At 43.8% G+C, this 12,642-nt stretch overlaps 1 protein-coding gene across 1 annotated transcript in view; it reads right to left on the reverse strand.

Annotated features, from left to right (window-relative positions):
• Positions 1 to 7,520: 7,520 nt before the first annotated feature.
• LOC113229303 overlaps positions 7,521 to 12,642 on the reverse strand; it is a 6,051-nt gene continuing 929 nt past the window's right edge. Inside the window, exon 2 of the mRNA XM_026462853.1 lies at positions 7,521 to 12,618. Within this exon, the coding sequence (XP_026318638.1) occupies positions 7,521 to 12,618 (5,098 nt within the window). The remainder of the gene's footprint in view (positions 12,619 to 12,642) is intronic.

A 12,642-nucleotide genomic window follows, 5' to 3' on the forward strand; every position in this document is an offset into this window, starting at 1 on the left:
AAGAATGCATTTGGGTTTCAGCCTCTGTGAAAACTTGAACTTAAGTTTTCCCGCTACTGTAGTATTACAGAAATACCATTTTTCTTTTCAATACCACATAATAAATAACATCGAAAATATGTAAGTAATTGGCATCTATGTTTAAGACTTGAAACAACAGCAAATTAAAAAAAATGGAAAAGTAAAAAGCACTAGTGCGAAAAATCCAACTTTCGGCACCAGTCAGAATTTGTAGTACGAAAAATACCACATGTTTGTTTAAATTGAATAGGTATTTTATAAAACGACGGGTATATGTAATACCAAAATATTTTCCGTAAAGATGGCTGATTGAGTATTAACAATGGCCTGAGGTGAGTATTACGCGAGACCGCTGCGCGCCGCGCCACTAAAATAGTAATTTGTTATTTTAGTGGCGCGGCTGAATACTGGCAATAGTTGTACTCTGAATTTTTATCAGACAGAAATAAAATGAGTTTTTTTAAAATATGGTTTTATTTTACTTTCAATGTAGTTTTTTCGCAAATGTATTAAAAAACGTCGTTTGATATACGTGCGGATTTGTCATTTCCACTTGTCTCGAGTCTTAACCCTCGCCTCTGGCTCGGGCCAAGAAGCCTCGAGACTCGTGAATAATGATTAACTTTCCGCACTTGTATCAAAAATAACTATTCTTCCACGGAATCCCAATAACAATACCTCACGTTGTATTTGTCAGACTAGATGTCATTGTGTGCTCCTAGAAATTCTTTCACATTTCCATTCTTTATTCTAAAACATTTCTTTAAAGTCGGAGTCATAAATAGTATCAAAAGGAGCCAACCCTGGCAAGTGAATAAAACACGTAATTCAGAGGATTTTCAACTTTACGTTGAAAGATTTAGAAAATTCTTCAGCTTGCAAAGTTTAAATCAATAGAGGAAAGAGGATTGCTCACCTCGAAATATCTATAGAATGCTCTTGAATGTCTGGAACATTGTAGAGCAGTCCCTCATCATGCACTCCGCGAGCTATGATTGGCCTTCGGATTATTTCCTTTTTATTTCAAGCTTGAAAGGCATTTGAACATCGAGTCTGCTTATAAATTGCACACTTTTCTGCATTATAATATAAAAGTAACGGGACATACTCACGTAGTATTTTAGTCTGAAAAAAAGTCTTTCCGACTAAAATACTACGCGAGTAATTCCCGTTACTTTAATATTATAATGTGTGATAACCGTGTTCGTTTTCATAATAAAACACCTTTCTGCATTAAAGCAATTTTCTTATTACACAAATAAACTTTTTCGTTACTAATTTAGCTATGTACTTTGACTGCAACTGGTGTTTATTGATACACACCAGCCGATTCATATTAGTCTTAATTATTATTATTTGTAATACTTTATATCCACAAAATATTTCAATTCAAGTCGTGTTCTCATAGAGATGAGAGCATTGAACTGGAGTCTAATAACTTTCGGTGGACCCTTGTCCAGTAGTGCAACGTACATGGTTCAGCGGTCTGCGGTACATAGTTCTTTGTTATGCTCTATAGTACATAATAATTTAGTGGAAGGTTATCATTTTTCCCTGTGCCAATATCTCTGCCTTCGTAATGAAGAAAGGCACAACTATGCGGACTTTTTTCGTTCGAGGGCAGATCTGTTGCCGACTGTTCACATTCCTACGTTTCAGATACGATGGTTCTTATTACGAATACCTATAATAATCTAGTTTATTTATTGTCTTCAACATTGCACGGGTTGTTCTTAAAAAAGGGACTAGAGTGGCCAATTACTGCTTCCACCACACTGGGTCATCTGACTGAAAACCTTAGTAACCTTATTTATTGATTGGCATTTGCACGGTTTGTTGTAGACCCATAGCTGCGTCCTGTAATGCTATTTCTAGTTTTTGTTGTAAGAATAATAAACCTTACAAGGCAAATTTAGTGGCACCTAACTACGGTGATTTCTTCTTTCACATGCCACCGGAATTATAGTACGAAAAATCCTACCACGATAATGAATAAGCCTTTTCGTCGTAAAGTGACATTGAAAACATACCTACTGACTGCTGTCTGTATTATTCGCCTTTATTAATTCACTGTAAGGGTAACTTATAAAACCGCGCGACCTTTGAGGAGGCACCTCATTAATTTTACTAGATCTACGTTACAGATTCTGTAGTAACATAGTTTATAACAAATTAGGTATGAGTTCTTATTGTCCGAAATGAACGCTTATTTTATTAATGTAATAGTAATCATTAAAGTACCAAGGGGTGTATGACTCCTAGTCCGTTCATAACGTGATGTAAAGTTTTTTTGTAAAGTTTTCGCAGTGGAAATGAAAGTATTTTCTCGTATTTAAACCCCAGTTCCTTGCAAAAGAAATTCGTTTTCTTCCCAAGACGCTGCGACAGGCCAGTGAATTTTAAAAAAAACACTTCCTTATTTCAACAGGAAAGATAGTTTCTCTGTACCAGCAGTTTGGGATCTATTGTTTCCTCCGATGAAAAATCCCAAGCAGACATAAGGTTGGAGGTCTGATTTACTTTTATTAGTACTCCAGTACTACGCATTACTTTGTTTTATTTTGCTTCTAATTTCTTTATAATAATATAATTTGGTGAAAAAAAACATAGTGTTGGTACAAGTCGTGCAGCGTAAACTTTAAATCGCAAGAAATTGAGGGGCACTGCCACTGCGTCGGTCACTCTGAGACATAAGTTGACAAGTCTCATGTGCCTGTAATTTCACCAGCACCCTTCAAAACCGGAACACAGTAATGCTGATATTACTGCTTGGCGGCAGAAATAGAGATAAGGTGGCGGTACTTCCCTTCATTCCTTTCATTCACCCCTCTCGTTTAAAATGAATTCCGCCTTCGGCTTTCCGTCATCGGGGGAAGACGTAAGCTATGTTGTAGATATTCCTAGGATTCGGAAGAAGCGTTTTGCTTCCACATTTGTATGGCGAACGGTTACGGAGTAGAGTTCCTTGCCTCAGACTTATCCCTTGGACGCTATAACTTCAGCCTTGTCAAGGCAAGAGTGATTCAGTGGCGAGACGTCCATATAACTTGAAACCCGCCGGCTTTTCCAAAATTTTCTACGTTAATAATGCAACAAAATATTAAAATGGCAACACTTGCTTTCAGCGTCGCGATACGAAAGTTTATTTTAGAGTAACTTACTACATATTATGGTCAATTTAAGTATAGAATATCTTGGTCAGTGAAATAAAGGTTACAATTACAGTATCTTGTCGCGTTATCTGTTATCTTATCAGGTAAGATGGAGGTCAGATGCGCTTCTCTACTTAATAAAAAAAATTAATACAATCATTATACAGTTTTCGTGCAATCTTGTATATTAAAACAGTATGAAGCACCTATAAACTAAACCAAACTGCGCACCATACTATAACAAGTCAGCAAAGTCGTATATCAGTAGACTTTGAAACTTGCCCTCGGCGTTTTATAGTGCAACGTTTGCGTCGTAACGGTTCGGCGGGATTTTATTGGTCAAACGTGGACAGGTTTGAATATATATTCATGGTTTTAGCTATTTTTATAGTTTTGTAAATAACAATCAGGGTTGAAGGTTGTGTTTGAAATTACTTGTTTTTTTAACCCCCGATGCGAAAAGAGGGGAGTTGTAAACTTTGAAGACTTTACCTGCATATACATGTCTGTCTGCGACATTGTAGCCCCGAAACAGATGGACTGACTTAAGCGACTTTTATTATATGAAGGCTAATTTATTCGGATGGTTTCTATCTACGTTTGAAAAACATCTATTCAGCTGTTGCTGGAACCGTTGAAGCTTGTTAGCTCTTTTTCCAGTTAGTGTAGGTGTACCTCAGTCGTAACATGAATATTTATTTTACTTCCATTTGTCCGACCGATTGGAAATTTGGTATACTATGGAAATCCGATGAGATTACATAAATTTGGTCTCGATGAGTTGTTAGCTAACAGATGGTAACTTTATAAACTTTTTGAGGTGCACTGTTTAGTGTTGGGGATTTTTATTTTAAGTTTACTTACTTTATATTATTTTATATTACTTACCTAATAGAGTATTTATGTATATGATTTGTCAAAGCCCTCCACAGTAAAACGCAAACTTTAAATTAACATGTCGTAAAATGACATTTCTTTTTAATGGAAACTTGCGCTAGCCTATCACTTTGTTCGCGTCCACATTTAGAAAGCAATTATATGGTAATCCAGATGATAAGCCAACCGAATTTTATTTAAATCCATTCAGTTGTATCGGCGCGATTGGGTAACTGGTGTCCGTCTATCCTTTACTACGAGCACCTACCTGCCGAACTAAAAAATGAATGTTGTGAGGAAACATTCAGGTGCAGACTCTCTTCTCTTTTTCCTGTCCTTATCCCATATTAGGTGGGTTCGCACAACATGTATTTTTCTTCCATTCTCCCCTATCAGCAGTCATTTTTATACTCATACCTTTCTTATCCATGTCCTCTTTCACACAATCCATCCATCTTTTCTTTGGCTTTCCTTTCCCCTTATATCTCTCCACATTCATATCTAGCACTCTTCTCGTCATATGACATTCTTCCCTCCGCATGACATGTCCATACCACGCTAACCTCATCTTTTTCATCACTGGCACCACTTCAAATTTCCCCTGATGTACACATTCCTTATCTTTTCCTTTTTCGTCACTGCCCACATCCATCTCAACTTTCGCATTTCCGATACGTGCACAGTTCGTTCATCCTCCCTTTTCATCGCCCAACATTCTGATCCATACAATATGACGGGTTTAGACCTGTCATGTTGCACGGATCAGAATCAGATCACGGTCTTGTATATTTTCCCCTTTAGCTTAAGGGGCATTCGCCGATCGGATATAGTGCCTGTGACCTGTCGCCATTTCATCCATCCTGCACTTATTCTTTCCTTAAGGTCCCGGTCTATCTCGCCGTCGCACCACTATGCGACCAAATTGATAATTCTTAATAACTTTAATAACTTGTGCAGTATCGAGCAAATTTTTTTTATATGATAGATAATAACATTCCTAATAACTTTTATTCTTGAATAATTTCTTGAAAAGTTGATAGTTTCGGAGAAAAATGGAGAAATGTACATTTTATTTCTTATCTCAAAATATACGAAAATGTAACGTGTATGGGTTACTTACAGTATAGTTCCAATAATTTTCTATGTAGAAAAAAATAATCCGTCTGCATGTACTTACGGCTTTATAAGTGAAGGTGCGGCAAATTCCCTAACTCTTTTATGTACTTTTTTAACAAAATACATGAGCTTCGACTAAAGAAAAATTAATTTTAGTGTAATTTATAGAGTGTTATATCAATAATACGAAAGTTAAGTAGAAACTAGTATATTGTGTTAAAAAATAAATAACAAATCTAAAATTTTACCACCTTTTTACTCGTAAAGCCGCAAGTACCTGCAGATGAATTATGTTTTCTTAATAGATAATGATTGGACCTATACTGTAAATAAACCACAAACATTACATTTTCCTACATTAAGAGATAAAAATTAAATGTATATTTCTCCATACAAAAATAAAACAATTTTTCAATAAATTATACAAGAATAAAAGTTGTTAGGAATGATATTATATATCACATAAAAAAAAATTTGCTCGATACTCTACAAGTTATTCCTATGTCCAAGAATTATCAATTTGGGCCCGCTGTGCGTCGTTCTGTATTAATGAACCGAGGTACTGAAAATCGGAGCAGACTGGTAGGGATAAACCTTCTAAGGCAATATTGGTAAAACTGGACGCACCGCCAGGTGCAGACTGAAGCACCTTTTATTACAAAAGTCCCTTTACTCTGTAACAGAGTACACTCAAAGAACTTAATAAATAATTATATTTATTAATGAACTTGACATTCACCGTATACATTAATATACATTTATTAGTTATAAGGAATCCATATGGACATTTCCTGTATTCACTTGACATTGTTAATTTAATTCAATTATTTATTAGTTTAATTAATTATGTTGATTTGTATATGTACACTATTGTGTACTTATCACTCACTATTATATTATTATTTCTTCATTATTTTGTGAACTGACGCTCTCTTTTCGCAGAGTAGTTTAAAATGACATGTAATTGTATTTGTATCGAATTTGTAATATTGACAGGAATAAGCTACACTAAACATTCATTTGTTTCAACCGATCTCTATTCCCAGCCATTTGGATGCTTCGAGCCGGAACATTTGTTAATCAGTCAGGAGTTTCTTATTGCGCCTGAGTACGAACTCTCAGTCCAAACCGCATCTCGTCTTTCGCGTTGTTAGCTCGTGCAGCACAATTTTGGTGGTTGTGGCGTCGTCTTCGTATTTTTAGGGTTAAATGAAGATCAAGGTCTGGTAATCCATTGTCAAGGCCTCTAAGGAGGATGACGTCGCGCTGGTGAAACAGAATTGCACAGCTCTGCACTCGCAACAGCAAGCTTATAGTAAAACTCAGTCCCCAGCTGATAGCACCGAACCCAGATTTTTGTAACTTTTGTTAGAAAAAACCAAATGTTTTCAATCTTGTTTTAATCGTGTACGTGTGTTGTATTTTAAGTTGGGCAATTGGCTCGGGGCTAAACATATAATTAGACTACATTAGTCCGCTATACAACTACTGTCGGTTTAAAACTTACAGATTCAAGGAGAGGGTATATGCTAGGCGCTAGCCATAGATTCGGGATCTTTATTTAGCCTTCACGGTTTTCGTCGCCTTTTAATTTATTGCGCGCGCACGCCACGGGACAGCCGTGCGTGTCGTCTCACCGAGTCAGAACCGGACGAAATCATTGTGGCAATTATTCAAAAAACTTGGAGTATTTTTATATATTTCAATATTTTTATCCATTATCTGAGTGATAATATCAGCAGGTACGTAATGTATGCATAGCTATATTCCGTGAGTGAGATTTACGATAATAATAATTTAATATCGGTTCGCGCGGGTATCGCAAAATTGAATCAACTCCGTTATAGCACGAATAATCCTTCGGGATATTTCTTATTTTATCATACCTTTTCCTTGGATATTCGTCACTTTTTTCATAGGTTTTTTTTACACTACTCAGAAAAAGCTATATTCAGCATTTGTGGGGAACTTACAAAACAAGTGTTTCTAAGAAGAGTGATAAAAAGTGAATGCGTTACAAATCAAAATCCGCCCATATTTATACCGGCACGATGTCTCCCACATCGTGCCGGTCCTATCAATGGGTCGCTACGCCGCTCGGCCAATCAGAGCTCTCGAATTAATCATTCCGTTCTGGACTCTAGCTCTGACCGGCCAGGCGCGTACGGCCGTCCGTAACATTCTCCCCTCAGCGAAGTCTTACGAGCTAAGGCTAGGTAAACAATAAAAGAATAAAATAGAAATAAAGAAAAACAAACGATCTAGGCAGTAAACAATCAACTCAAAACTTATCCTACGTGTAAAAGGTAAATACAAATCTTATTCTAAACATAATCAAAACGAAACCTAGCCTAATCATTTGGGGAGGACGGCCAACTTACGCGCCGGACGCCTAAAAATACCACCCCGTGTCCTAACTTCTACGCTCCTAACTGTGCCGTCGGGGCCCGGGTAGATTTTGACTACTTCCCCGCGCGGCCATACGTTTCGTGGTAGCGTAGAGTCTACTATAAGGACTAAATCTCCGACGGTGAGATTCCTGCTTGAATCGGAGGGTGACCCGCGCGGAATGAGTTGCGGTAGGTACTCCCTAACCCATCTGCGCCAAAAACTATCTGCTAACGCTTGCGCCGCTCGCCATTGACGTCTATCAGTGGTCTCACACGTTCCGACAATGGGCAGTACGTTCGGTTGCCCAAGTAAGAAGTGGTTTGGTGTGAGCGCTTCGGGCTCGGCCGGATCTACCGATACGTGAGTAAGCGGACGCGCGTTTATGGTGTACTCTGCTTCCGCGAGCAAGGTTAACAAAACTTCCTCTTTCGGCGCTCTATCGTGCAAGGTGACTGATAACGCAGTTTTTACCGACCGCACTAATCGTTCCCACGCGCCCCCTTGGTTCGGCGCGCCGGGGTCGATATATCGCCAGTCCACGCGCTGCGTTAATGCAAATTCGCGGAGCTCGGGCTCCCATTCCCTCATAGCTGCTTGTAGCTCGGCATCAGCGCCTCTAAAATTCGTCCCGTTATCGCTGTACATAACTCGCGGCCAGCCGCGTCGTGCGGCCATTCTACGCAAGGCCATTATTGCCGAATCCGTGGTCAATGACGCGGCGAGTTCTAAATGCACCGCGCGCGTAGTTAGACAAGTGAATAATGCGCCCCAGCGTTTTTCGTGGCGCCTACCTATCGTAACTATCATCGGTCCAAAATAGTCTACTCCGCAATTGCTAAACGGTGGGCTATACGCGTCTAGTCTCGCAGCGGGTAAGTCTCCGAACGCCGGCACGAACGGCGTAACCTTTTTGATACGACAGAAAGTGCATCCGTGTAACACCGTACGCACGGTTGATCGTAATCTTAGCACATAGTACGTCTGTCTTACGTCATTCGCGACGCGCTCGCGCCCGCCGTGTCCGGAACGCCTATGTATGTTGTCGATACAGAGTCGAGTGAACGCGTTCCGTCCGTCCAAAACCGCGGGTGACTTGACCGATTGTTCGATTTGCGCTGCATTTATACGACCGTTCACGCGCACGATTCCGTCCGTTCCTATCACGGGGTCTAACTTAAATAGCTTGCTGCTACGCGGCAACGGTTTCTTACGCTCAAGGCACGCGATTTCCTCGTTGAAATCGTCGCGCTGTGATTTCAATAGCCACAGACGTTCGGCCTCCTGTACGTGTCGTAACTCGACGCGGTTCGCGCGTCTTCTGCACATATCTACGAAAGCCAATACTCGCGCCGTGGTCCTAATGAGCCTTTCGTAACTAGAAAACCGGCCTATGTCGGGCAAGTGATCGAAATTGCCCTTCTCGTTTGCGTACGACACGACTACCTCGTCCTCAGTCGCGACAGACTCCTCGCGTTCCGTTGGCCATTTGTCTTCCGATTCGTATAAGAACGCGGGCCCTATGAACCATCTATCGCGGCTAGTCTTCATATCGGTACTTATTCGCGTCGCGTCGTCCGCTACGTTATCCGCGGTCGGCACCCATCTCCATTGGTCGACACGGGTAAGCTCAGAGATATCGCTCAATCTGTGCGCTACGTAAGGAGTATAACGCGGCTTATCGTTCCTTATCCAGTGAAGTGCGGTTTTCGAATCCGACCAGAATATTACTCTATCGATGGGTACGCGGTGTTCTCTCAGTATGGAATCGGCCAGACGCGCGCCTACAAGGTTCGCTTGTAATTCTAAACGTGGGATACTTGGCGCGCGAATCGGAGTCACCTTGGCCTTCGCCGCGGCGAGGGTGACCTTGACCTCTCCGTTCCTATACGTTATACGCCAGTACGCGGCCGTCGCGTATGCTAGCTCACTGGCGTCGCTGAACACGTGTAACTGCGTATTCGTCGTGTCCTTGTTAAAACCGTACTTTCGATCTAACCGTAAGTCGGCTACCGAGTCCATATCACGTAGCCAATCTAAAAATTCGCGATTCTCCGTTTCGGGCAAAACGTCATCCCAACCTACGTTGGATCTCCATACGTTTTGCAGTACTATTTTCGCCCTAACCGTATAATAGCTAAGTAACCCTAGAGGGTCGAAAATTGACATGACGGCGCTGAGGGCCTCTCGCTTAGTAGGTCCTCTTTTCAACGATCGCACCTCTCGCGGCACCCTATTCATGGCCGTGTTGAAGCGAAGTTCGTCACTTGAGGCCTCCCATAACAGCCCTAATGTTTTCCCCGCTCCGTGAGGGTCGCTTCCGCCTAATTCTTTGGCCGCGCGGCCCCTAGCTTCTACCGGTACGTGTTCTAACACGAGCTCGCTATTCGAGTTCCAGCCCGCTAGCTGGAATCCTGCCCTCGCTTGCACCGTCACTACTTCGGCGACTGCTTGCACGGCCTTAGCCTCGTTCTCGTAGCTGTCCACCCAATCGTCCATATAATGATTCGATGTGATCGCGTCGAATGCTACGGGATAGAATTGCGCGTGTTCCTTAGCGTTCAAGTTTCTAACGCTATGCGCCAGGAAAGGGGAACTTCGAGCACCGAAAATCATCGAAGTCATTTTATAACGAGTGGGTGGTTTCGTTCTATCGTCTCCTCTCCATAGGAACATTTGGGCGGGCTGATCGGCTTTGCGTATCTTAATACGCATGAACATCTCGCGTATATCCGCCGATACAGCTACGTCGCGTTCCCTAAAACGGAACAATACGCCCGGCAACGATCGTAACAAGTCGGGACCGTCTAGGAGCTTGTCGTTCAAGCAGGTGCCGTTAACAGTGGCGGCGGCGTCGTGTACTAAGCGCAATTTGCCCGGCTTATTTACGTTCCGCACGGCGAAATGCGGAAGGTACCAACCGATCGGGCTGTCCGCTTCGTTTCCCTGACACGGCTCCGCATACCCCTTGTCTAAGAGGTTCTGCACCTGCGCTTCGTATTCGTGTTTGAATTCCGGCGACGCGTCCATTTTTCGTTCGATCGTTCGCAGCCTGCGGAGCGCCATATCGTAGCTCGGCGGCATGACAACTGCGTCGTCTTTCCACGGCAGCCCTACCTCGAACTGGTGGCCTATTCGTTTCGCGGTTCGCGTGAATATGTCGAGCGCTCTTTCTTCGCTACGTGACGGCTTCGCTATCTTAGAAATCCCTACATTATCTATAGCGAAGTGTCGTTTCATACGATCCTCGAGCCGTTCGTCGAGATCGTTACAATTGCGCGATATGTCCGCTCGGTACGTATATGCGTGAAAGACGTTTTCGTTCGCGGTCGAGTTAATAACTTTCGGTACCGTTCCGTGTACCGTCCAGCCCAAGCTCGTGAGGGAAGCGACCGGTTCGCGGCGCCCTCCTACCAATAACTGACGCGACACGATCAAGTGCCAGTTATCGGCCCCTACCAAGATGCCTGGTTTCACGTTATTATAGCAAACTTCCGACCTATCGAGACCTCGTAAGTGCGCGTATTCTAAGCACGACGAGTCTATAGTCTGTCTCGCTAATTTCAAGTTATGTACGGTTCGCGCAATAACTTTGTGACTTTCACCCGACTTTCCACATATACTTAATTCCACGGCCTTACTAGTCGGTTCGCTCTGACTAGACCCTAGTCCGTGAATACGTAGTTTTCGCGTGGGCCCGTCGGCCCCTATGCGGTCCGCTATTTCCGCGTCTATCAAAGTGACGGTCGATCCCTCGTCAAGAAGAGCGTACGTATTCGCGCGTTGCCCGTTAGGCCCTATCACGCTAACTGGACACACCTTCAGCAAGACCGATCCGCTGTTCTCCTTGACTAACACCGACGTATTGAGAACCGTCTCGACCTTCGGTGTCTCGGGTTTCGATACCGTTTTACGCTGCGTGTGCAACAAAGCGTGGTGCGGGGAGTCACAACTGTCGACTCCGCACGACTTCGCCTTACAGTTGAAGCGGCGATGTTTCTCCACTAGGCATTTGAAGCACACGTACGCCTCCTTGGCCCACTTCCAACGGTCCTCTACCGTCATGCTGGAGAACTTCCAACACCGCGGGACCGAGTGATTGCCGCCGCAACAAAGGCAAACCGATTTCCGAATCTTTGGCTCCTTGTTTTCTGCGGTGGCGTTGTACACGTTCCTTCGTTCGGGGCGTTGCGTACGCGGTGGGCGGGGCTTAGGGTCGTGCCTCGCTGGCGCTGTTTCCTTTGCGGCCGAGTGTAAATACCGGATCGCCAGGTCCCCTTCGCGCATTAGAAACCGTGACAGCTTGACGATCTCGGGTTCGGTTTCCATTCGGTGTTCGTCCGCGTACTCGCACCACTTGGTCTGCCGGTACGTGTCGAGCTTCTCTACTAAGTCGCGTACCAGCGTGGAATCGTACAAGTGCCAGTGGGCTAAGTTCCCTAACACACAGGCGACGTTCTGCACCTTAACGGCGAAGCTGTTTAAACCCGTTGCCGTTCCGTCGGGTCGCGGCAAACGCCTAAGCTCGCTAACGGTGCGTTCCACTATAAGTTCCGGCTTACCGAAACATTGCTCTAACGTATCCATAATTACGGACGGATTCGAAGCCGTGTACAGGAGCGCAGCGACTGCTTCTTTCGCTTCTCCCTTCAGGCTGACTCGTAAGCGCGCCAAATTCTCCGCGTCTGAGAATTTGTACATCCGGGTTGAGTCTATCATCGCGCGCTTAAACGGGAGCCAATCCGTGTAGGCTCCGGTGAAAATTGGCAATTCCTGCGCCTGTCGCGGCGGTGGACGAAACATTGCCATTTTCTCTAACGCGTCTACCAACCTATCAACGCCTCTACCTTTCGTTCGCGGCGGCGATTTCGGCGAGTGGCGCCGTTCATACTTGTGGTCCCGCGACTGAGAGCGCTGACGACGGCGTTCGTATCTATCTCGCGGCGACGGCGAACGATAATAGCGGCGTTCGCGCCTATCCTCTCGCGGCGACGGCGAGCGATGATAGCGGCGCTCGCGCCTATCCTCTCGCGGCGACGGCGAGCGATGATAGCAGTGTTCGCGCCTATCCTCTCGCGGCGACGGCGAG

This window comes from Hyposmocoma kahamanoa, unplaced genomic scaffold (assembly GCF_003589595.1).
Source record: "Hyposmocoma kahamanoa isolate Upper Pololo Valley unplaced genomic scaffold, ASM358959v1 297, whole genome shotgun sequence".
Classification (NCBI taxonomy): domain Eukaryota; kingdom Metazoa; phylum Arthropoda; class Insecta; order Lepidoptera; family Cosmopterigidae; genus Hyposmocoma; species Hyposmocoma kahamanoa.